This window comes from Ictidomys tridecemlineatus, chromosome 13, assembly GCF_052094955.1.
Source record: "Ictidomys tridecemlineatus isolate mIctTri1 chromosome 13, mIctTri1.hap1, whole genome shotgun sequence".
NCBI lineage: Eukaryota > Metazoa > Chordata > Mammalia > Rodentia > Sciuridae > Ictidomys > Ictidomys tridecemlineatus.
In genome coordinates, this window is record NC_135489.1 from 48,941,393 (window position 1) to 48,964,129 (window position 22,737).

At 42.6% G+C, this 22,737-nt stretch overlaps 1 protein-coding gene across 6 annotated transcripts in view; it reads right to left on the reverse strand.

Annotated features, from left to right (window-relative positions):
- The window catches only part of Enosf1 (enolase superfamily member 1), a 34,981-nt gene that overhangs the window by 7,374 nt on the left and 4,870 nt on the right, over positions 1 to 22,737 (reverse strand). For 2 of the 6 annotated variants that reach the window (XM_078030308.1, XM_078030311.1), the window contains 9 exons: positions 14,566 to 14,681; positions 12,113 to 12,199; positions 11,704 to 11,730; positions 9,833 to 9,905; positions 9,677 to 9,715; positions 9,092 to 9,174; positions 7,144 to 7,178; positions 4,602 to 4,689; positions 2,831 to 2,965 (listed from right to left, as the gene is read on the reverse strand). In XM_078030308.1, the coding sequence (XP_077886434.1) occupies positions 2,831 to 2,965; positions 4,602 to 4,689; positions 7,144 to 7,178; positions 9,092 to 9,174; positions 9,677 to 9,715; positions 9,833 to 9,905; positions 11,704 to 11,730; positions 12,113 to 12,199; positions 14,566 to 14,681 (683 nt within the window). Of the gene's footprint in view, positions 1 to 2,830; positions 2,966 to 4,601; positions 4,690 to 7,143; positions 7,179 to 9,091; positions 9,175 to 9,676; positions 9,716 to 9,832; positions 9,906 to 11,703; positions 11,731 to 12,112; positions 12,227 to 14,565; positions 14,682 to 22,737 lie in introns of all 6 variants that reach the window. The other 4 variants (XM_078030307.1, XM_078030310.1, XM_078030309.1 and 1 more) reach the window with 3 other exon arrangements.

Below are 22,737 nucleotides of genomic sequence, written 5' to 3' on the forward strand. Positions count from 1 at the left end.
CAATATTTTATGCTTCCTGAAGTTTCTAATTTAAGATTGCTTGGTTCTTTTATCTTAGAAGAGAGGGAGAAAAGGAAAGGTAAGGAGAGAAAACCATTTGAGTTACTCATTCTACCACTCTAATAAGGCCGTCTATGTGTGGCACTGACTATGTACTAAGTTTTTGTACCTCCTTGTCACTAATTCCTGAGTCTGCTCTCTTCAACCTGCCCTACCCTTCATCTTCCCTGGATGAAGCAAGAGCCTCCCAGTTCCCATCCTATTTCCTTCTGCCCATCCTTCGCCTTCCACAAACCCACCCCCAATTCACTTCTGTTGCCATACCAGTCCACTTGCCCTTTCCTCCAGCCATCACTGTGCCATCACTGAGATCCTCCAGTGGCTCCCTCTGGCTGCATTCTCTGAGCAATGGACCCCATTGTCTGGCCCCAGCTACTGCCTTCCCAGCACCTCCCCAGCATGCATCCTGCATTCCCTTAGGTATCTCCATACCACCCACCCCTCCCTTGTAGCTGGCTCATTTGCCCCCTTCCTCTGATGCCTACTGAGGAAATGACATCCCCACACCTGTGAAGGCAAAACCTGGGAGGATCAAATTCCAGAAGAGCTTCTAAGGAGACCCTCCAGGTGGGCAGAGGTCAGGTGGGTGCTGGGGTGTACAGCATACATTAGGGTGCAGCAACCCTTAAAGAACTCTAAGAAGCAAAGGCAAGTGGGACTCAGGTGAAAAGTCTTGCTGTCCCATGACCTCTCATCCAGAGCTGCCCATTTCAGAACTATTCCTTGGAAAGTTCGGGTTTTCTTTAAATAAAGAGGCCCCGGCTGCTCCATGACTCTTGCTCTCATTCCCTCCCCTGTAGTGTGGTGTTCCCTACATTATCACTTCTGCTATCCACCCCAGCTGGTGAGTTGATTTTCTTTTTCCCTCTTTCACATAAGACCACACTCATCATCCTTCTCCCCTTCTTTCTACTGCACTCGGCCCAGGATCCCATCCAATTTTACTTCATGTCTCAGGTTTTTCTCTTTCATGAGGCTGTAAGTAGGGAAAGGAGAGAATTCCTGAAACAGGTTTCTAATGAGTGTCCCACCTAAAGTAGAACATATGCTGATTTAGTGAGAAAACTGGAAGAACAGGTCTCTGAGCCTCTGACTTCATACCCTTGTAAGACCTGTGAGTTTAGGAAGGATGCATTGAGGTGTTCCTCCCAGAACCTGGAACTAAAACTACTCCATCAGTTAACTTTTTTGCAGGGGGCAGAGGTTACTGGGGATTGAACACAGGGGGGCACTCGACTACTGAGCCACACCCCCAGCCCTATTTTTGTATTTTATTTAGAGAGAGGGTCTCACTAAGTTGCTTAGCACCTCGCTTTTGCTGAGGCTGGCTTTGAATTTGTGATCCTCCTGCCTCAGCCTCCCGAACCACTGAGATTACATGTGTGCGCCACTGCACCCGGCTCAGAATTAACTTTTAATGATCAAATCCTAATAGGGAAGAGCAGAGTTATGTAAAGTCACCTCAGGGAGAAAATGATTCCTAAGCGGGCAAGACTTGGCTGGAAACCAAATGAATGTAATAACTCAATAGCACAGGGTGCAGGGGAAAAGGGTTATCCGATGAAAACACAAGTCAGAGGCAAATGTTCCCAGGGGGAGAGACAAGGCTTGAGTCTCAATGTCTCTGCTGCCAGAAGCAAGTATATCAGCTTGGTGATAGCCATGCTGGGCCATTGTGGTCTGAAGCCAGAACATCTACAAATTCCACAGCCAGTCCTAGCCAGTATTCCATACTCATCCTGCAGCTCCGGCTTAATACAGCTTCTGACAGAGTTTGTGCTGGTTTGAGGATGAAAAACCTAGAAGTTCTAGTTCTCTTTATGAATTAACCAACTGGCATTCTCACTTTGTAGGTCAATGCTATAAATCTGAGCAAGCCCTCCAAAACAGACAAAACTTCTCGGATATCCTGATGTATGAGTTGTTGTTTCTTTCTTTTCTTTTAATATATGAGGTTCTTTCAGAACCTGAAAGGGAGTGGGGCTGGCTCCCAATTAGAGTGGATTTCTCTCAGGGGCTCTTGGAAAACACAGGAAACCTTCTCAGGGAGGCTTGACATTGACATTAACAAAGCACACCTTTCCTTCTGAGACATCCAGAGAAGTCTATACTTTTTGTTTCATTCTGGGTGAATAAATGAGGATGCTCCTCACTTACAATAAGGATAATGATAAACCCATTGTAAGTGGATAGGATAAGTAGAAAACTCATCAAACACACCACCCATGGAACATACTAGCTTGGCAGCTCGGCACACTGCAGAGCACTGGTTATTTCCCCTAGTGATCGTGTGGATGAGTGGGAGCTGCTACTTGATTCTGCTTGCTCCTGCTCAGCATCGCAAGAGTATTGTACTGCATATTGCTAGCCTGGGAAAGGATGCAAATTCGAAACTTGAAGTCTAGTTTCTGCTAAATGCCTATCACTTTTGCACCATCATAAAGTGGGGAAATCATATGTTGAGCCATTTTAAATCAGTGACCATCTATATCTAAGTATCAGTCATATTTCTATATTTATAAAGTATGAGAACCATATCTATTAATCTTCAGATGGCTGGTAGCCTTTCAACTTCCAGCAACTTTCTTTCTCAAACAAATGGAAGTAGTCTGCAGCTCCCATACTTGTCACATGTTACAATTATTTCAAATATTCCATGAGGAAATGTAAAAGGGAAAATGCAAAGAAATTTTGGCATTTTCCATGACCCTTCTGGAAAACTAAATAAAAAAATAAATGGCCAATGCAGCAGAAGCATCAGTTTACCCACCTTGGAAATGGCTGCATGCCCCAGGATGTCATCAGGGGATGTTGGCTCTTCAATCCACAATGGCTTGAACTCAGCCAGCTTCGACATCCACTCCACTGCCTCAGGCACATCCCAGCGCTGGTTGGCATCCATCATCTGTAAGGAAAGGGCCTTCACTCTGCTGCAGGGGTGACTCCCAACAAGGAGACATTGTCACTCAGTACCACCAACTGCTGAGGAAGATTCACCTGACATTTCCTTTTTTGAGGACAAGCACATGCAGCCCAAACAAAAAGAACCAAAGAGTAGCCACTGAAATTAGAACTCTGGCTCTAGATACTGTCTTTTTTGAGGAGATGCAAATTGTTCATGAAGACTCTGGAATGTCTGAAAGTGCCCTGGGCTGGGTCACAAGAAGTACTTGCTAGACCCTGAAGCTCAGGCCCAGTTTACATTGAGATGCCCCCACACCCCCACAAATAGGTGTGTTTTGCAGTGTTGGTTAGATTGTTGGAACCATTTTATCATTCTGAATCATATGCACAGTCAATATTGAGTTTGCTCAAGAGTTATTTATTGACTACTACTGACCATGTGTCTGGCACATTAATAAATAACTACTTAATGAAATACTTGCTTCCCTGGGCACTTCATGGATTTTGTTTCATTTAATCCTTATAAAAACCCTACAAGGCAGTTGATATTAACCTATTATAAATAGAGAACTGAAATGCAGAGAAGTAACTTACTCAAGAACAGTAAGGTAAGTCAAGGGTGAATTCAGATCCAGGCCTCACTTTCCCAGCCCTGGATCTCTGTAGTGTGTGCTGCCACCCTGCCTGGAAGCCAGGGGCTGGGTGTGCAGCACTTGAGCAAGACCCTTCCACCCCGACTACCACCAGCCTTCCCATGCTTGGAGAAGACAGAAAAGGAAATCTATCTATAGAACGTGCTAAGTGTGTGAACTCCCTCACAAGACGGTGAGAAGCAGAAGACAGTACACTCAGGATCAATTTTCATCATAAATTATTTGGACGAGGATGACCTCATGAAACAAAAGCAGCTAAATTAACTCATGTATAAATAATGGGACTTCTGATTCTGCTGCCACTTCAAGGAATCCAAACTTCAATTTTAATGTATGAAACAAGCCTTTTAACTTTATTAAAAAAAAAAGATTTGAGGTGGCTGGGGAGTGGCTCAGCGGAAGAGCGCTTGCCTCCCATGTGTGAGGCACTGGGTTTGATCCTCAGCACCATATAAAGTAAATAAACAAAATAAAGATACTGTGTCCATGTATAACTAAAAAAAATTTTAAAAAGAGATTCAATGGTGACCTCCTTTCATGAAAATATTTTACACATGATAACTGTTTCATAACAATACACAGTCAGGAATGACCAATCCTCACATTTATTTCTGCCAGAGTTTCAATACTTCTTCACACTAGTTCCCTGAGAGCCGCCTAGCTGATGAGCTATGTAGGGAATTAATGACTGACACATCAGGGCGCCAATGGGAGACCCATTTGCTTGAGTTTATTCATATTAGCAAGATGACCAATCTATCACCCTGGTATTATTTAGCTTGTTCTGCAGAATTCAAAAACTAAAAAGTATCAGCCTCCATTTTTTTTTTAAAAGAGTTCACCTACTACAAGGCCACAGAATCATAATTCCTCTGACAGTAAGTTTTAAAATTCCCACTGTTTTTAATTCTTGCTTGAAATGAGTTTTGGCCCTGAACAAAGTGGCAAGGTGGCCACTTCTTAGTGGTGTAAGAGGATATTTACCAAAGTCTTCTCTGGTCCAATCATGTCTCTGATGAGGCGGCATCGACGCATGTCATCCTGGAGATCAGCCCCAACCTTTACTTTAAACCTATAAATACATTTGGTTGGGTAGTTTGGATCTGTCTTCTGACTTGGCAAAAGCTCCTGGATTTTCTACAGAAGTGACTCTCTATGTCAATAATCCACAGACCACATTTTCCAGTAACCTCTTGGTATTTTCTAGTCAATCTTTAGACAAGCGGCTTGAAAATAAACCTGCAAACTGCATCTTTCAGTACCCAGGATCAGGGCAATGATTTTCAGTTACCTGCAGTTAAGGAACTGGAGAGAGAAGTTAAATCTCTAATATAATTGACTGAGTTTTTACTGTGTCATGAAAAGAAATTAAGAGCAAAAAGGAACAAAACTGGGTGTGTGTATGTGCTAAAGGCCGGGCCCCAGCCCCAGCCCCACTCTCTCATTCCACTCCCTAACTTTACCACCACTACTACCTCCCTCCTCCCCCGCTACCTTGTTGATCCAACACCACACCTCCTGACTTACCCAGCCTCACTTTGACTCTCAACCCTTTCCCTAGAACTACAAAATGTCACAGTTGGAATTGAAGAGGACAGTGGGGCTGATACGATTTCCTAAGACAACCACCCTGAGAAATCACAAATCAAGAGTCTGATTTATAAAGCACCTACATTTGCTTAGCCCTTCCCACAGAGGGTCTTATCTTAAGAGAGGAAGGCCTTGGGGCTAGTCTGTTTCCTCTGGTGCAGGGGCGTAAGCCCAAGAGGGGAAAAAGGACTAGGCCACAGCACTGAGGAGCAGCAGAGTGTGGCCTCAGGCTCCCTGCAGAGATCTCCTTCACACCACATCTGACATTTGCAGGGAGCTCCCTAATCTGTCTTGATGTTTAATTATGCTCTTGAAATAAAAGCCTCTACATTTGTTCCCTATGACTTTGCTGTCAGGAGAGTGTCATTGACAGGAATGTGGGCACTGTCATGTGGAGGAGGGGACACATTGCCAGGCCACTGGCAAGCTCTCTCGCTTATCAGCCTCTGCTTCCTGTGCAATCCTGGCATCAAGGCTGCACTTAGGGCCAGCAATGGCTGCTGGATGTTGCTCCAGACGGAGCCTGGACTGCCCAAGCTCCTTCCTCTGCTTCCCTAAGTGCCTACAAAAATCCCCAGGTCACACGCACCCAGGCACTTATTGCCCTTTTCTTTCTGAGCGCAGTACTATACTCTCTAAAGACATTTCTACACACATTGGAACTTGACTACATGATCTGGCCACAGCCTCTGCATGTCAGGCTTCTTGTGTTGGGAGGCCCATGAAATTTTCCTGGAGCCTGGCCGACTCACCAGATTCACTGCTCTGGACTCCTGAGTCTGGAGGAGGGCAGGAAGCCTGCATTGAGCATCTGCTCTGAATCTACCTTATGCTGGTCCTTGTCACATATGGCAACTTTGAGAACCATCAATTAATATTATTTCCATTTTATACAGAGAGAAAATGCAGTGGAGCAAGAGTAAGCAATTTGCTCAGAATCACACAGGTTTTTAGGGAATGAGGGGGAAAGGCAAGATTTGATTCCAGTTCTATCATATGCCAAAGTCTCTTTCTATTGCTTTATGCTGACTCCTTTATATCTTTAGCTGAGAAGTTAAAAAGAATCCACATTAGTGTGCACATCAATCACTTAGGGATCTTGTTATAATGCATTTTCAATGTAGCAGGACTGGGGAGAGGCCGGGACTCTGCATTTCTGACAAGCTTCCAAGCTCCCAGGTGCTGATGCTCCATGAACCACACTTTGAGAATCTGCAGAGTTGGTAACCAGATCAATCACAAGCCAGGTAAAAGGTGCCACCTTGATCTACACTCATGGGCTTATAGTGGCTGGATCAAGAGGGAAGACAGTCTCTGCTTCCTACTCTATGTAAGGATTTGGGGTTATTGACAACCACAATTCATTCAGAGGAAGATCGTAGGCGTCTCAGGGGTCCATAGTCATATATGAAGGAGGGAGAAGTGCAGGTGTTCCATCTGATCAGGAGGCAGTCTGGGGAAGGGAGGGTTGTCACTCCAGTGGAAGAGGAGAAGCCTGGCTCCTGAAACTCCATGAAGAACCAGGACCAGTGGCAGAAAGTTAGTTGGAAGTGAAGGGTTGCCAATATTCAAGACCTTTCTAGTACTTAATGGCCACAAGCAATGGAAAAGTGCTTTGTAAAGTTAAGCTGACTGCCTTGGGAGCTGTCCAGAAATGCTGAATCAAGTCTTGTGATTCATCTAATAGAATGGATTTCTATTCTCAATAGCTGCTTGAAGTGGACAGTCTCCAAGTTCTATTTTATTCATGTGATGTTCTAACATTCTAACTGGGACATATCTTTGGAGAATGAGCCTTGTCTACATTGGAGCTTTGGTGTGCCTATGTGCCATACTGCTTTTGGCCTTGTTGGTGCTGTTTAGTCCCTGGCTCCTCTCCAATGAGTCTCTTCCTGCTGCTGAGAAGGTCAAGTCCACTACCACACAAATAACTTACCTGGTCCAGCCGTCCTTCAGCGCTGCTGCACAGAGCTATGGGGAAAGAGGAGTACCTGTTGGTACTGGCTCCTGGAAATGCCATGAAGAACCAGGACCTGGGCTGGGTTGTAGCTCAGCAGTAAAGCGCTCACCTGGCACGTGCGAGACCCTGGGTTCGATCCCCAGCACCACATACAAAAATAAACAAGTGAAATAAAGGTGTTGTGTCCAACTACAACTAAAAAAAATAAATATTAAAAAAAAAGAACCAGGACCAGTGGCAGAAAGTTAGATGGGATGGAATAAGGTACTGAGCTCCCCTTGCCTGACATTAGGCACCTCAGTCATTTCTGATCTGAGTTTCATAAACATAACTGTCATAGCATAAATCAGAAAAACAATTATGTATTGTTAAAATTAAAAGGAGATGCAGTTTGGCCAACAGAGCATCATTCTTTCTAGTGGTAGTGATCCTTGTCTCTACGGGAACTATTTCTCAAACTGTCACAGCAATCCTGGAAGGGAAATATAGTATGAATGACCCTCTTTTTAGCCAGGATTTTCTGTGACGGCCATCGAACTAATGGATAAAAAGAGCAACAAACAAAAGCCAGGTCTGTCTCTTCCTCTCTCTCTCTCGACTCTAGGTGAGTACAATGTAATAAGAAAGAGTAGGGGCTGGGTTGTAGCTCAGCAGTGGAGCGTTTGACTCCTACTTGTGAGGTACTGGTTCCATACTCAGCACTACGTAATAAATAAATAAATAAAATATATTGTGTCCATCTTTTAAAAAACAAAAGAGTAATAAATGAATAATGTGCTATCTGTATACCACACGTCAGCCATCTGATGCTAACCTACAGCTTTCCTCAAAACTGCCCCACTGAGACACAGGCTGTTATTTCCCTGTTTCACAGTGAGAAAACTGAGGCTCAGCAATGGGTAAGTCACCTGCACAATGGTACATGGTTCTATTAGTCTCTATTATCAATATTAGTCTCTCACCTTCTAGAATTTGAGCTGGGATGATTATGTCAGAGTCCCAGGGTCCGCAAGGTGAATGGTTTGACTTTCATTCATATATAAGTACTTTCTGAAGGAAGCCTTGGATTGAGGATTTGGAAAACCTAATAATAAAATTGTAAATCTCTCCCAGGGAAGCCTGTGTGATTTGGTATCTGCCTCTTCCATTTCCCTGCCCCATTTTTCTAGCATATAGCTTCCCCAAACCCTGGGGATCTCTTGAGTGGTTTCTTTTGTATGCTAATGACATGAACATCAGAGCTGATCACCAGAAAGACCAGGCCCTAATAAGGTGTTAGAACTTTCAACCCCCACCCTAGACCTCTAGAGAGGGAAAGGGATGAAGGTTGAGTTTACTGCCAATAGCCAATGATGTAATCAACATGCCTACTAAGTGAAGCCTCTAGAAGAACCCAAAAGGAAAGGGTCCAGAGAGCTTCAGGGTTGGTCTGGGTGCCCCTGACACATATTCTGCTCTGTATATCTCCTCTGCCTGGCTGTTCCTGCATTATATCTTTTATAATAAACCAGTAAATGTATGCAAATGTTTCCTTAAGTTCTGTGAGCCATTCTAGCAAATAATAAAATTCAAAGGCAGTGGGGGTAGGAGGTGGGTTGGTTGGGTTGTATAGAAACCTCCATTTTCTAGATGGTTGGTCAAAAGCTCAAGTGACAACCTAGACTTGCATGACTGGCATCTGAAGTGGGGAAGTCCTGTGAGCCTGAGCCAATAACCTGTGGAGTCTGATGCTAACTCCAGAGTTAGAATTAAGTTGTAGGCCACCCATGGTGCCCACGAGATTAGAGAATTGCTTGGTATAGGAGAAAACTGTACACATCTGGTGTCAGAGGTGATGTATGACTGCAGAGGTGCGAGTGCAGACGGAAAGCCAGTTTACTTTTCCCCCTTCAGCTTGCCTGCAAAACCAGGTTAAAAAGCCCACCTGCTTTAGTGTGTCATCTGAGTACCCCAGCCAGGCGCATGATGTGGTGTAGGCAGGGTAGCCATGCATCAGCATTTGCTCTTCTGGAAAACACAACACTTGTCAACATCTTGCACCTTGCAGGGAACTTTGGGTTCAAATTGTCTGCAGCTAAACTGTTGCTCAGAGAATCCAGCTCTTCTGAGTGCCCTTCACATGCACCCTGCCACAAGTCTAGCCAATTGGGGTGTGAATTCCAGGTGATCAATATACCCTCTCCGAATGCCCTACTCCCCAAGGGTCCCCCTAACCTACAGTAGAACCCTAAAGTCAAACTTTCTGTGAGCAGTGGATGAAGTGAACCCTGCAGCCAGAGGTCATACCTATGTGGCTTCTTTACCTAGACCCACAATTCTTATTGGGGCCTTAGTTGCTAGGCACAGTGCATCTGGCTGGCCTAGAGTTTGTGATCCTCATGCCTTAATCCCCCGAGTCACCCAGGTTGGCACAGTGCATCTGAGGATAATGTGTACCCATAGAAGACAGGGACACTCAAAAGTGAACAATGATAGAACAAGCAAGGAAGGAAATTCCCTTATAACCTACCTCTTTCTTTTTTACCAATTTGACCTTTCTTCAGTATTTCTGCAAAAAATAAAATCATCACTCACTCCTTCATCCATCCAACAGGGCCTATGGCTGCTGCGTACACATTTCAGTAAACCAGGAAGCTTCCAGGCCCACTCCTCGCTCATGACTCACCATAGGCATCCTCCTCAGTCAGGACATCAGTGATATACCTAAAATCAATGCAGGATAACAACGCCCTGGGATCCTGGCAGCGGGACAGGAAGAGGAAGGCCTCAATCAATTCACAGGCAGATTATGTTTCTAAGATGCAGCTTATTCTGATCTATCGGGCTCATCCTTTCCAGGAAGGGACCTTTGGGATTTTCGTAAAGTTGGTCCTGTCACTCCTTATGTGGAGTCCTTCAGAGGCTCACTGCTGGCCCTGGCAAGCCCTCAATCCCTCATGCCCTGATCCTTCCTTCCCTGCTTCTGCCTTGTTCTTTCCAAAAAACATAGCTTCCCAGCAAGAGGCCCTGGCACAAAACAAACACTTGGCACAACATAAAAAAAACAGACGGTACCTGGCATCCCTCTATATACCTGTCCAACCCCTAGGCTGACTTTGCTGAGGGGATGAAGGTGGTCCTGGAGCAGGTTGGTATGGAGGAAAGAAAGCTGCTCTGAGAGCTGGGTCACCCAAGGTCATCCGAGGCCCACTGCTCCTGCAGCCTTGGCAATCTCCTCTCCTGCCAAGTGGAGATAATTTCCTTCCCTGACAGCAAGAGAGTGTGGAATGGGAATGCGTTGACCTTCCTGGACAATGGCCAACTGTGCTCCAGATCAGCTTTTCGTCCTCTGCCCGCTCAGCGCTCTGGCTGCAGGTCAACTTAGGCCTCACACTGGGTCTTCTCCCAACCCCACCGAACAGTCAGGGGAAAAGGAACTAGCAGCTCTGGTCCCACTAATGTCATACAGTGATCATAATAATCCTCCAGAGCTGCTAAAAATCTAAAGCTCTTTCAACCCTGAGATTCTGTTTTGAACAGAGAAGTAGCATTGAAAAGGAGAACAGGTTCCAAAAAATGGAAAGTCCTCAGGTGGGATCTCAGGCACCTTTCTGGTACTCCTCAGATCCTTCTGTTGTGGTGGTCACTAAATACACCCTGGATGAAAGGCTGACCCTTTCATATCTTTTCCCTTGAGAGGGCCCACATGCCACCCTTGGCCATATCAGACCGATGTGTCAGCCGCCTCTTTTCACCTGCCTCCAGAGGGGAACAAAGTCTCCTGGCCCAAATGTCTTCAAGGCCATTGTGTTCTTTGCTTTTCATTAATTTTCCTGCTAAATAATAATTTGTGGACCACCAGACATCACACTAAGGCAGCTGCAGCTCACAGTGGCTAATTAATACACTCAGGGTCACTCAGCTAGTTAGTAGTGAAAAACACACTCAGAGCTAGGTCTGCCTGGGTCAGAGGTTCACTCCCCTTTAACCTGCATGGAGTTTTCCTTCTCAGCAGCCAGGTGTTCACCCTGCTATAAATAGGTCAAGGAGAAAGAAAACACCAAGTGTGTAACTTCAGAATCAGTGTGAAGGTCCTTCCCTGCTGGAAACGCACAGCACAGGTTGCCATGATCTTGCTTTTGGGGTCAAAGTGACCAGATGATGTCTTAACAGTAGTACCTGGCTTTCAGGAGTTTAGGAGGTGCTCTTCTCATTTGGTCTTTAACTCGGGGACATTTGCAGAGGCTCTATGATCTTCTTTTCATAGTCCTCCCAGGCAGTGGAGGTGGAGAGGATTTGCATCCCGTGTTATATGTCCCCAGCAGGGGAATACCTTAACTCCCTGCCTCCTGACGTACCACCCCACCTACATAAGCAGAACTGCTACTTCACATATCAGAAAGGGAATATTATATTTTACTGGTTTTTGCTTTATCATCAGTAATCTATAGACTATAGATCTATAGTTTTGAATATACTTACTGATTATCAAAAGGCAAATAATCCACAAAATCTATTTCATTTAGAAATGATTACAACATTAAAGAAACTACTTACCATATCCACAAGTAACTTCCACAGAGGCTTGAAGAAAAAAAAGAAAAGATATGTAAAGCACATTCATAAAGTACCCATTTTTGTCCCATGTGCTTGTGGCAAACTCCTACTATCAGAGCTTCAGTTTCCCAGCCACCCACGCACCTCTAATGCTACCCTTATCTCCTGCTGCCTTTTAATCTGTTCCCTTTGCTGTCCCTTTCCATCTTTCTTGGCCCTTTGTAATCTAATCCTATAATTTCCTAACTATTGCCAATATCCCTCAGGGAAGAAAATAATCAATTATCTCAGTATTTCCTTTTGGAGACCTGTGTTGCACTTGACTTTGGTCTTCTGAGATTGCTTATAGAGAAAGTCACATGTCCTCCTGTTCCACAGAGCTACATATGGTGCTTCGGAGATGATTTACCTTTCCTTCCTGCTTCGCCCACAGGTCCCACACCGCGTTCAGAATGGCTGCTGTTGCCAGGTGCACCACCCCTTTCTCTGGACCAATCTGGGAAGGAAAACATAGCAGCATTTCCTAGACATGAAAAAGACACTTAGGTCCTTTGGCCAGGGACACATTTCAAGAATGAAAAGACAGCAATGGAAATTCATTTAAAGATTATGCTTTATAGAAAACAATTTTTTTAATATTGATTTTTTAGTTGTAGTTGGACACAATACCTTTATTATTTATTTTTATGTGGTGCTGAGGATCGAACCCAGGGCCTCACATGCGCAAGGCGAGTGCTCTACTGCTGAACCAAAACCCCAGCCCCAGAAAACAATTTTTAACCAACAGAAAATTTGTGAAAGTATAAAAACTTGTCTTTTCATCTCTCTCTTTACTAAACCATTTGAGAGTAAAGTTTCAGATAGCATGTTCTTTTAATCCTAAATACTTTGGTGTATAGTTCCAAAAAAACAAGGACATTCTTCTTCATAACCACAGCATAAGGGTCATATTCAGGAAATAAAATATTGATGGGCTATTGGTATTTAAAAGATAGTCAATAATCATAATTCATAATCCATAATCAAATATCATCAATTTTCCCAATAGTACCTTATTTTACCTTGATCCATATCCAATCCTGGACCATGTGTTATATTCAGTTGTCATGGCTCTTTAATGTCTTTTTGTCTGGAACAATTTTTTTTTCTTTTGATGATATTGATATTTTAGAGTAGAGGCCATTTGATATTATCAAGTACCCCGCTATATGTGTCAGTCTGTAGTAACTTCATGATTAGATTCAATTTATTCTTTTTTTTTGTCGTAAATGCTGCATAAGTAATTATGTCATTTTGTTTTATTTTTAGAGTTATTAACTTTCACCACTTGAGTAAGATAGTGTTCATTTGGTTTCTCTACTCTGAAGATACCAGTTTCCTTTTCTAAATAAGAAGATTACTATTGACCCCAAATTTAAGCATACACTTGTGACTCTTGCTTCAATTAACTGTGGCTATGATGGTTGAAATATGGTGATTTTCTAATGTTATCATTCATCTCACACTCGTTAGTTTATACTCTAATGATAAGTTTTCCTTTGCTTATTATCTGAATAGATTCATAGATTCTTATTTCACTCAGTGAGTTTAAATGACATTGCTATCGTATTTATTCTAATGTTACAGTTGTCCCACATTTGGCCAGTGGGAGCTTCTTCAAGATGACACCTTTCAAGGCAAGATACATTTGCTTTGCAGAAAGTAAAACATAAAACCCAAGGCAATATGGAAAGTGCATTCTCTTGTGCCCTTCTCGGTGCATGGATGGGAGACTAGCAGAGTTTGGACAAGACAAACCAGTCATCAGGAGACAAGGGCAAAGTCTAGATTACTGGCTTTATCTTACTGTGTTAAAAATCCTTACTCTAAAGCCAGACTCAGAAGGCAAAGAGTTGTATGTTTTCTCTTCTATGTGGAAGTTAGAGAGGAAAAAGGAAGAGAAAGGTGTGGGGGAGAGGTGGGATCTCATAAAAATCGAAGGGAGAAGAGTAGAGGAAAGGGACCAGGGAGTGGGAGAAAGGTAAAGAGGTGGGAATTGCTGGGGAATGATTATTGGCCAAATTATAGTTATATCGTATGCCTGAATGAATATGAAACAACAAATTCCATCACAACTATAATGTACCAATAAGAAGTGTCGAAAGAGAAAAAAAAAAAAAACCCTTCCTCTAGAAACTTAGTTTTTCATGCTTCAACAGTATGCTAGATACTGCCTATAAGCAGGCTAGGTACTATGGTCTTCTTTATTTCTCTCTCTCTCTCTCCTCTCTTTTTTTTTTTTTTTTGGTACTGGGGATTGAACTCAGAAGCACTCAGCCACTGAGCCACATCCCTGGCCCTATTTTGTATTTTATTTACAGACAGGGTCTGTAAATTAAAAATGGGCTGAGGCCCAGCCCATTTTTATTTTTTATTTTGAGATAGGGTTTCATTAAATTGCTTAGTGCCTTGCTAAATTGCTGAGGCTTAGATTACAGGCATGCACCACCACACCCTATTTTTTTTTTTAACTTTGCTCTTATTTTACTTCTTAATAACCTCTGCCACAATACCAGAACTGTTCACATTCTCTCTTCCAAAGAAAGGTTGCCCATTCAGCTCTTTATCCTCTAGACCACTGTTTCCAATCTAGGGAGTAGAAAATGAGGTAGATAAGAGCCAAAAAGCTTTGAGCCTTACAGAAAGGAACTGACTGCTTCAAAATACTGATTATCTAAATGACTGAAGCCCTAATTTATTTGAATGAAATGCTTTACTTAGAAATTGTACAGCCATTACTATTTTCACATTTGCTGCAATCAAAGGACATCTTAGACCGTAGTAACTTATTTATAAAAGCTTTTTACAAAATAGGTCTCTTACCCATCTGAGCTGCCCGTCACTGGTGAGCTGCCTGTAGAAGCCTCTGAAGTCACTGACAATGTCCTTGAGGTCCTTGTGAAGCACATGGTGGGCAAGGGCATTCACAGCACAGACAACTATTTTGAAAGAATTCCATTTTTATTGATGTTTATTAAAACATATTAGTGTATCCAATAAATTGAGAGGAAAATACCACAAACTAATGTAGACATTTTATGAAAAAAATTTAAAGTACCAAAGGTAAATGTTTTGTAAAATTGCTCCAAAAATGTGGATGTCTTATTCTGTGCTTGTCATAACTAATATTCCCCCAAAGCAAAATAGCTGAATCTACATATTGAGTTAAATTTCCTGAATACAGTAAATATGTTTGATTGATTGACATGGGCAAAACAAAACCACAGATCTGTAATATTAAATGATGTTCTAAAAATTATTTTCCTATTCACTTTGTAAGGTGTTCAATCAGATTCAAAGCCAAACCCTAGTACTTTATTGTTCCTAAGGAATAAGAACACCCTAATTTACAGAAATAAAAGAGAAAAAAAAAAAGAAAATGCCTCTTCATTATTGACAAGTTTTGAAAATATCTTCAATTTATAAAATCATAATACACTACTAAAAATTAAATGAGGGCTGGGGTTGTGGCTCAATGGTAGAGTACTTGCCTGGCATGTGTGAGGCACTGGGTTCGATCCCCAGCACCACATAAAAAAACTAAATAAACAAAATAAAAGTATTGTGTCCATCTACAACTAAAAATATTTTTTAAAAATTAAATGAATTTTCAACTAGTATAATATTTATACATACATAAACACTGAACTTCTTATATTGGCTTATTTAGGATATACTATATTTTTCATACACAGTTTGAAGGTTAAACTTAATTTGGGTCAATAGTATCATCAATTATTTACTCTTGGTGCTTTAAAAAGCTTTGTTGTGGGGCTGGGGTTGTGGCTCGATGGTATAGTGTTCGCCTAGCACGCGAGGCACTGGGTTTGATCCTCAGCACCACATAAAAATAAAAATAGAGGGCTGGGGATGTGGCTCAAGCGGTAGCACGCTTGCCTGGCATGCGTGCAGCCTGGGTTTGATCCTCAGCACCACATACAAACAAAGATGTTGTGTCTGCTGAAAACTAAAAAAGAAATATTAAAATTCTCTCTCTCTCTCTTTAAAAAAAAAAAATAAAAATAGAGATATTGTGTCTACTTTTAAAAAACTAAAAAATAAATATTGAAAAAAGCTTTGTTATGTTTTTTAAGCTGAGGAGGGGTTGCATACAAAGTAGATCAGTGGTATAGGGCCTGCCTAGCATGTGTGAGGCCCTGTATTTGATTACTAGCATCACCAAAAAAAGAAAAGATGAATAAATAACAAATTGTATCAGAAAGGCCTTTCTTATCCTCTACTCATTCTATAAAACATAGTTTATATGTATATCACCAAGATAATCAACTCAAGTCATCAACTTAGCCCCAAAGCTATTAATTTATTACAGAACATTTTGACCAGTTAGTTTGGTATTGCTCTGCTTCCAATGGAAAAAAAATTAGGTCATTTAATAGGATAGTTGAAGGGATGTGGGTTTACTATCAATCAGACCTTATGAGGAAGTGTTAGACCAGGACGCAAGAAAAGACCACTGACTCCAATTAAAATCAAATTAAAGCAAGCTTATTATTTCGACCGGCCGGACTGCCTTTTCCTCCCAAAACGGCAGGAACAAGACAGCAGCCCCAGCTTTCCTACAGCCCAGCTTTATAGCCCAGAAAGTTACACAAAAGGGGGGTTACAGATAACAGAACTCTGACAAGCATCACACTAATGGTAGTTTACAATTTTTGCTGGCTCCAACATCAGAATTTATGAAGACCATTAGAGCCTCAGAGAGGGTCGTTGTCTGGCCAGGGAAGGCCAATATTTATGAGGTGTCACTAAAGTTTCAGAGAGGGCTGCTATCTGGTCAGAGAGCCAGGCATGGGTGAGTTCAAGGCACGGGCAGGCATTCCAAGCAGGTTCAGAATTTGCAGTAATTTATAGTAAAGCCGAAATTAGCTTTTCATGGCTTTGTGGTGAGAGGGCTCCCAATTTAATAAAAGATCAGGTTGGGTTTATCAGAAGACATTCTGAAAGTAGTACCACATGCTCTTAGGATGTGCCTGGCCTGTGTGAGACAGCTCTCAGATGACTGCACATTGCTAATGGATGTAGCATTTAGGGCTGAACTAGCCGTTCTGGGTTCTCTAGGGCTTTTGTTAATGGGATCCACAATCATTCCAGTTCAGATATTCCTTCCCTAGAATTGTAAGAAGACAGAATCTTCCTCATTCCTTGATGGATGAGGTTCTCGGATTTTAAAAAAATCTGAAGAGTAAGACAGTGACTCATAGTGAGGTATATTATTATCTACCTCAAACCTTGGCCTCATGTTTTTTATTGTTGCTATAATTCACTGACTAAAGGAGCCTGTGGTTTGCATCAAAACAGAAGATGCATATAACAAAAGCTAAGGATGAGCTCATCCTTTATGGTTCTAAAAGATGAGGCCACAATGAAATATTCAGCTATCTATGTGGATTTTTCTTGTTTGACATAAAGGCACTGTAAGAAGTTAACTTAAACTTGCTGCATTCAGTAGAAATTTGGGTTGTGATGTTGCTGCTGGCTCCCTGACAGTGCAATATCGCAGGAGATGGCAAACTTTGGAGAGGAGTGCTGCTAGAAGCAGCCTGCAAGAGCCAACAGCAGCCTAGTTGCCACCTGCCCTCTCTACACACCTCAAGAAAGGGCCTAAACACCAGGAGAGGGATTCCTTCTGGCCAAAGCAACTAGCTCAAAGTGAATCAAGTCTATACTAGTTCAAGGGAAGAATCTCTGTCTACACTAGGTCAAGAGGAGCCAGTCCCCATCTACACTGGCTTGAGGCAAGTATCTCAACTAAACAGGAGAGGGGAGGCACAGTGGTATGCCTCCTTGCAGAGGACAGCTGCTGGGCTCCTGCCTTTGCCCTGAAGCTTCTCTCCTTTTTTTCCTCTCTTTAATCTGCCTTAAAAAAAATCTCTGAAATGTCAATTTTACTATACAATTTGTAAGAAACATAAATTTATCAAGAAGCATCTTTGCTGTTCTAGAAGTATGGGAGAAAGGACAGAGAAGAGCAGGGCAGGGGGAAGTGTCCTAGGGAAAGTCTCTGATGGGGCTAGGGCTGTAGCTCAGTGGTAGAGCACTGAGCTACATGTGAGAGGCACTAGGTTCAATCTTCAGCACCACATATAAATAAATAAAGATACTGTGTCCATCTACAACTAAAAAAAAGTCTCTGATGCCTCTCCCAGGTGGGGGCAGAGGAGACTTCTAGTGGATCCAGATGTGCTCCTGTCTAGAACCTGTGCAGAGAAGCCTGAGCCAGTTTGCACATCACACTCCTGCAGCTGTTTAGTCCACACAGATGCCCATGCCATGATGTCAGGATCACAGAGCACAGGGTCTTCTGGCTGTCTGTTGGCTTTGGTCTATCTCAGCTCTCCATTTTCATTGGAGCCCACTCTGTTCCTGAATCTAGCCCATTTCTGCCCTTCTTACATTGGAACCACTTTTTTTCTGAATGCTGGCCCACAAGGCAGTTGCTGAGTGCAGGTGCAGTTCTTGTTGTTATAAGACTGCCCTGTGACCCACCTACTGAGCATCGTCCAGGGGTTAGGCATGTGGCGCACGGGGTCCTCCCGGGAGGCTGTGCTGGGAGTGGAGGTCTTTGCATATAGGAAGCAGGCATGCTGGCTTTCCCATTGCCCTTCTGCCCTGCCTTCTTGGCCTCCGTAGGCAGCTGCTGCTCACAGGTAAGGTGAAGGTAGAAGGGCAGGCTGACTGACATTCTTCTTTGGGAAGACACTGGAAGGAAAGTTCCCTGGGGCCCAGGCAAGGCCCAATCCTGTTGATGCACAGGCTTCACCAGGAACATGCAGCCTGCGCCCTGGGTTATCTGGTGCTGGAGTATCAGGTAGGAAGCTATCACCTCATCGTATTTTCAATTTGCCAGGGACACTCAGGTATTTTATGGGTCATAATCCATGTCAAAACTGATGATTACAATTGCAGAGTCTGGGTGTTAGGGGATTGGCTCACTAGAACAACTGGGTGAATATTCTTCACCCTGGCTCAGTCATGGGTGCCCCATTATTTGCTCTACGGTGAGCCTCTGCATAGAGTCCACTGTCAGTATTTGTTGACAAGGCTCCATGCTCCTGTAGAAATATGCTGGGGAATGGTGCACCTTACATGCATGATTACCTCCTTCAGCTGCTTAGCAGTAGCTCCATACATAAATGGGCACATTGCTGGCACCATCAAGTACAAAAGACACCCAGGCTCCAGATGTCCACCAGGGGGCCCTCATATTTTTTTCCTCTAGATGACTTCAGTGGCAAGGTATTAGAGAGTGACCCAGAACTTGTTCAGCTTCTGCCCGGTCATGAATCTGGTGCTCAGGCTGAAGTTCAAGAGTTTGCTGTTGCCTCTGGCACCCACCAGCATGTTCTCTGCATTCAGATCTAGGTGCTCAATGCCCTTCTCAATCTCACTCACAATCTGCCTGAATGGTCTCTTGGCCTCCTCCTGCATGCCATCAACATCCAGGATGAGGTGTATGCCATAGCTGTATGCCATAGCTGGATATTTTCAATGGTCTCAATGATCTGAAAGAGGTGGATCACACTTCGGCGTTCCATGGCCATCAGCATATATAGTTTGGATGGGATGTTTTGCTCTAACTTTGGCAGAACGTTCACCGTCACCTCTGTCCTGGTGAGGAGGTGGTGGACTAGTTTCATTTGGGCAAAGCCATCCTGCCCGATGTCCATCAGGACCTGATAATAGTCCATGAAGGTGGTCTTATAGCAGGAGCTGGACCCCGGTAGTACTACACTACTCTGACTGCTCTCACTACACATCCCAAACAGGAACATCAACTAATGATACTAGCTGAAACTCTCTCTCTCTCTCTCTCTCTCTCTCTCTCTCTCTCTCTATATATATATATATATATATATATATATATATATATATATCAAAAGACCACAACCACCCATCACAAACCATCAAAGGTACTATCTGGGAGTCCAACAAATTACCACCAAAAACTTTCTGTACTTGTGGACAAAAACCCACCACAGTCAGCCTCTTATATAACTGATGCTTGAAATTCACTTAAAATGGCTCCTTGGGTAGTCAGGACAAGAAATGGTGCAGTCACAATTGAACATAACTGCCAGTGGGCATCTCACTTTTTGACCTCCAGGACATTTTTGAATTTCATAAGAAGTATAAGAAAAGAGTCTGGAAGCTTTTTGTGTCAGTGGGTTATGAAGATGGATATTTACTTGCTTAGAAATTAAAATCTGTGGGCTGGGGTTGTAGCTCAGTGGTAGAGCACTTGCCTAGTACGTGTGAGGCCCTGGGTTTGATCCTCAGCACCACATAAAAATAAATAAATAAAATAAAGGTGTTATGTTCAACTACAACTAAAAAATAAATATTAAAAAATAAATAAATAAAATAGAGGTCCATCAACAACTAATTTTTTAAAAAAGTGTATGTATCTAAAAACAGAAAAAAGAAAATGAACAAAAAAGAAATTAAAATTTGTAGGATTAAAAAAAACTATAGTTTTATGAAGTATCAGTAGTGACTGATACTGATGTACTCAGGCAAAAACACTATTAAAAGGCAACAGGAGGAAAAAAAGAAACTTGGATTGTAGTGGTCTGACTTCAGCATGGAGAAATTCAAGTTTGTGTGTCTAATGGGATGGGTGGAAATTCATCTGGAAAAATTGGCCTTTGAAAGGCAGCTTCTTGCTGACTAAACCCAAGGGTTTTCTCCTAGACCTTGATTCTGTGGCAACCTCCAGCACTGGAAGTTCACTCAGCAAAGCTTGTGGATGACCATGGATGTCTGGTGGTAGCATGTGGTAGCATGTCTGTATTTTTGTTTATTTACACTTTCCTGCTTTGGGCTGGGGCTGAGGCTCGGTGGTAGAGCGCTCGCCTGGCACGCGTGAGGTACTGGTTCAATCCTCAGCACCACATAAAAATAAAATAAAGGTATTGTGTCCACATACAACTAAAAAATACATATTAAAAAAATTTCCTCCTTTTTAACCTCTCTTTCCTTTCCTATTTTTTTAATAGCTTGGTATTACATTATACACATCATTACACACTTATCTAAACCCACAGAATGTGCAATACCAAGTGTGAACCCCAATGTAAACTATATTCTTTTGGGGATCATGATGTGTCAATGTGGGTTCACTAATCATAACAAAGGTACCAATCACTCCAGCAGCACACAATGATAAGAGGGAGGCTGTGGGTGTGTGGGGCGGGTACACACAGCTTAATTTTGCTGTGAACCTAAGACCACTCTAAAAAAATTGTCATTTAAAAAATATATATATATATATAAAGAAAGCAGGAGACATTAATAATAATTAAGTAAATTTGATAAAAATATGAGTTAAAAACTACCCAAGAAAAATAACACTGATCTATTCTATACATTATAATACAACCTTTCCTCCCTACCTCTCACACACATGAACACTCTTTATGGGAACAAGAAAAATACTTTTTTTTTTTTCCTTTTTGCTCTATTCTAAAAGAATGATTAGGCTGACTGACAGAGGCTGTGGAGAACGGAGATGAGCTAATGGAATTTTTCATCTTTAGTGCAAGGGCCATGTAGCTTTTCGAATGAGACTGCAGGCAGTCATGTGAAATATATAGCAAGGTCAAAGTTAAAATGGGTTCTGTCCGGCTGTGGTCTGAAAAAGGGGGAAGCCAACAACATCAGCACATAAGAGCCATGCCATAAAGACAGGAGAGTTGACTCGCCGCTGCCCAAGATGTCCCTCAGGACAGCGGGTGGGGCTGAGAGTATGGGGGGATGTCAGGGAACAAACACTGAGCTCAGCAACACCCGAAAAGAGCTTCTTATTATCCCTGTGCTCACGGTCCTTCCATTGTGCACCTACCCACAGTAGCAAAACTCAAAGTCTTAGCTGTTAACAGAGAATGGGTCCAGGGGCCTGTCCCTATTTTGTAAGTTTACTGTGCATTTTACAAAACCTTCAGGGGCCATGCTGTGTAGTTTGTAGTATGAAGAATGACAGTAGCTTCATAAAGCGCTCAATGTACAGATAGCGATGATTAAAGTTTCAGAGGAGTTAAAATACAGCTTATAAATCTACCCTGGAACTGGGTTTGGTGGCACACACCTGTAATTCTAACAACTCAGGAGGCTGAGGCAGGAGGATTGTGAGTTCCGAACCAGCCTCAGCAACTTAGTGAGGCCCTAAGCAACTTAGTGAGACCTGTCTCAAAATAAAATATAAAAAGGGCTGGGGATGTGGCTCAGTTAAGCACTCTTGGGTTCAATCCCTGTTACGAAAAACAAACCAACCAATCAAAAACCACCCTGGTCAGTGGTCACTGTCTTGGGGAAAACTTTTACACTAAATTGTTAATGGTGTGTGTGGAGGGAGGCAGATCATTGCCTGGTCTCTTCCATCTGCCTAGTAAGTGCCTATTTATTCTCAGAGCCTTTCCTCAAAGCATCACCTCTGCTCTGAAACTTGCCCAAAGCCACCTGAGCAGAGCAAAGTAACCCCTTCACTTTGCAACAATCCTTACTCTGTACTATGATCCTATTTTTTTTTTTTTTTTTTGTAGTACTGGGGAATAAAACCGGAGCACTCTTACCAGTAAGCTACATCCCCAGCTCTTTTTATTTTGAGACAGGGTCTCACTAAGTTGCCTGAGCTGCCCTTGAATTTATGATCTTTTGTCTCAGTCTCCTGAGTAGCTGGGATCACAGGTCTGTACCACTGCACCCAGCTGGATTTTGTCTTTTGTGACTGTTTCCTCAATAAATCTGTACACTTCTTGTCATTCACACACATGCACACACACTTCCTTCATCTGCTTGACAATATTAAAATCTTTCCGAAGGGCAAGACTTTTATCCTACAGCTACCTAGAATGCTGATGGTGCAAATAATCATGAGGGAAGTGTCATATTGCCACAAAAGTTAGATAACCTGTTTTACCTCTTTCCCTGATAGTTACTCTTCACCCTATCATGATTTGGCTTCAGCCTCTAATGATC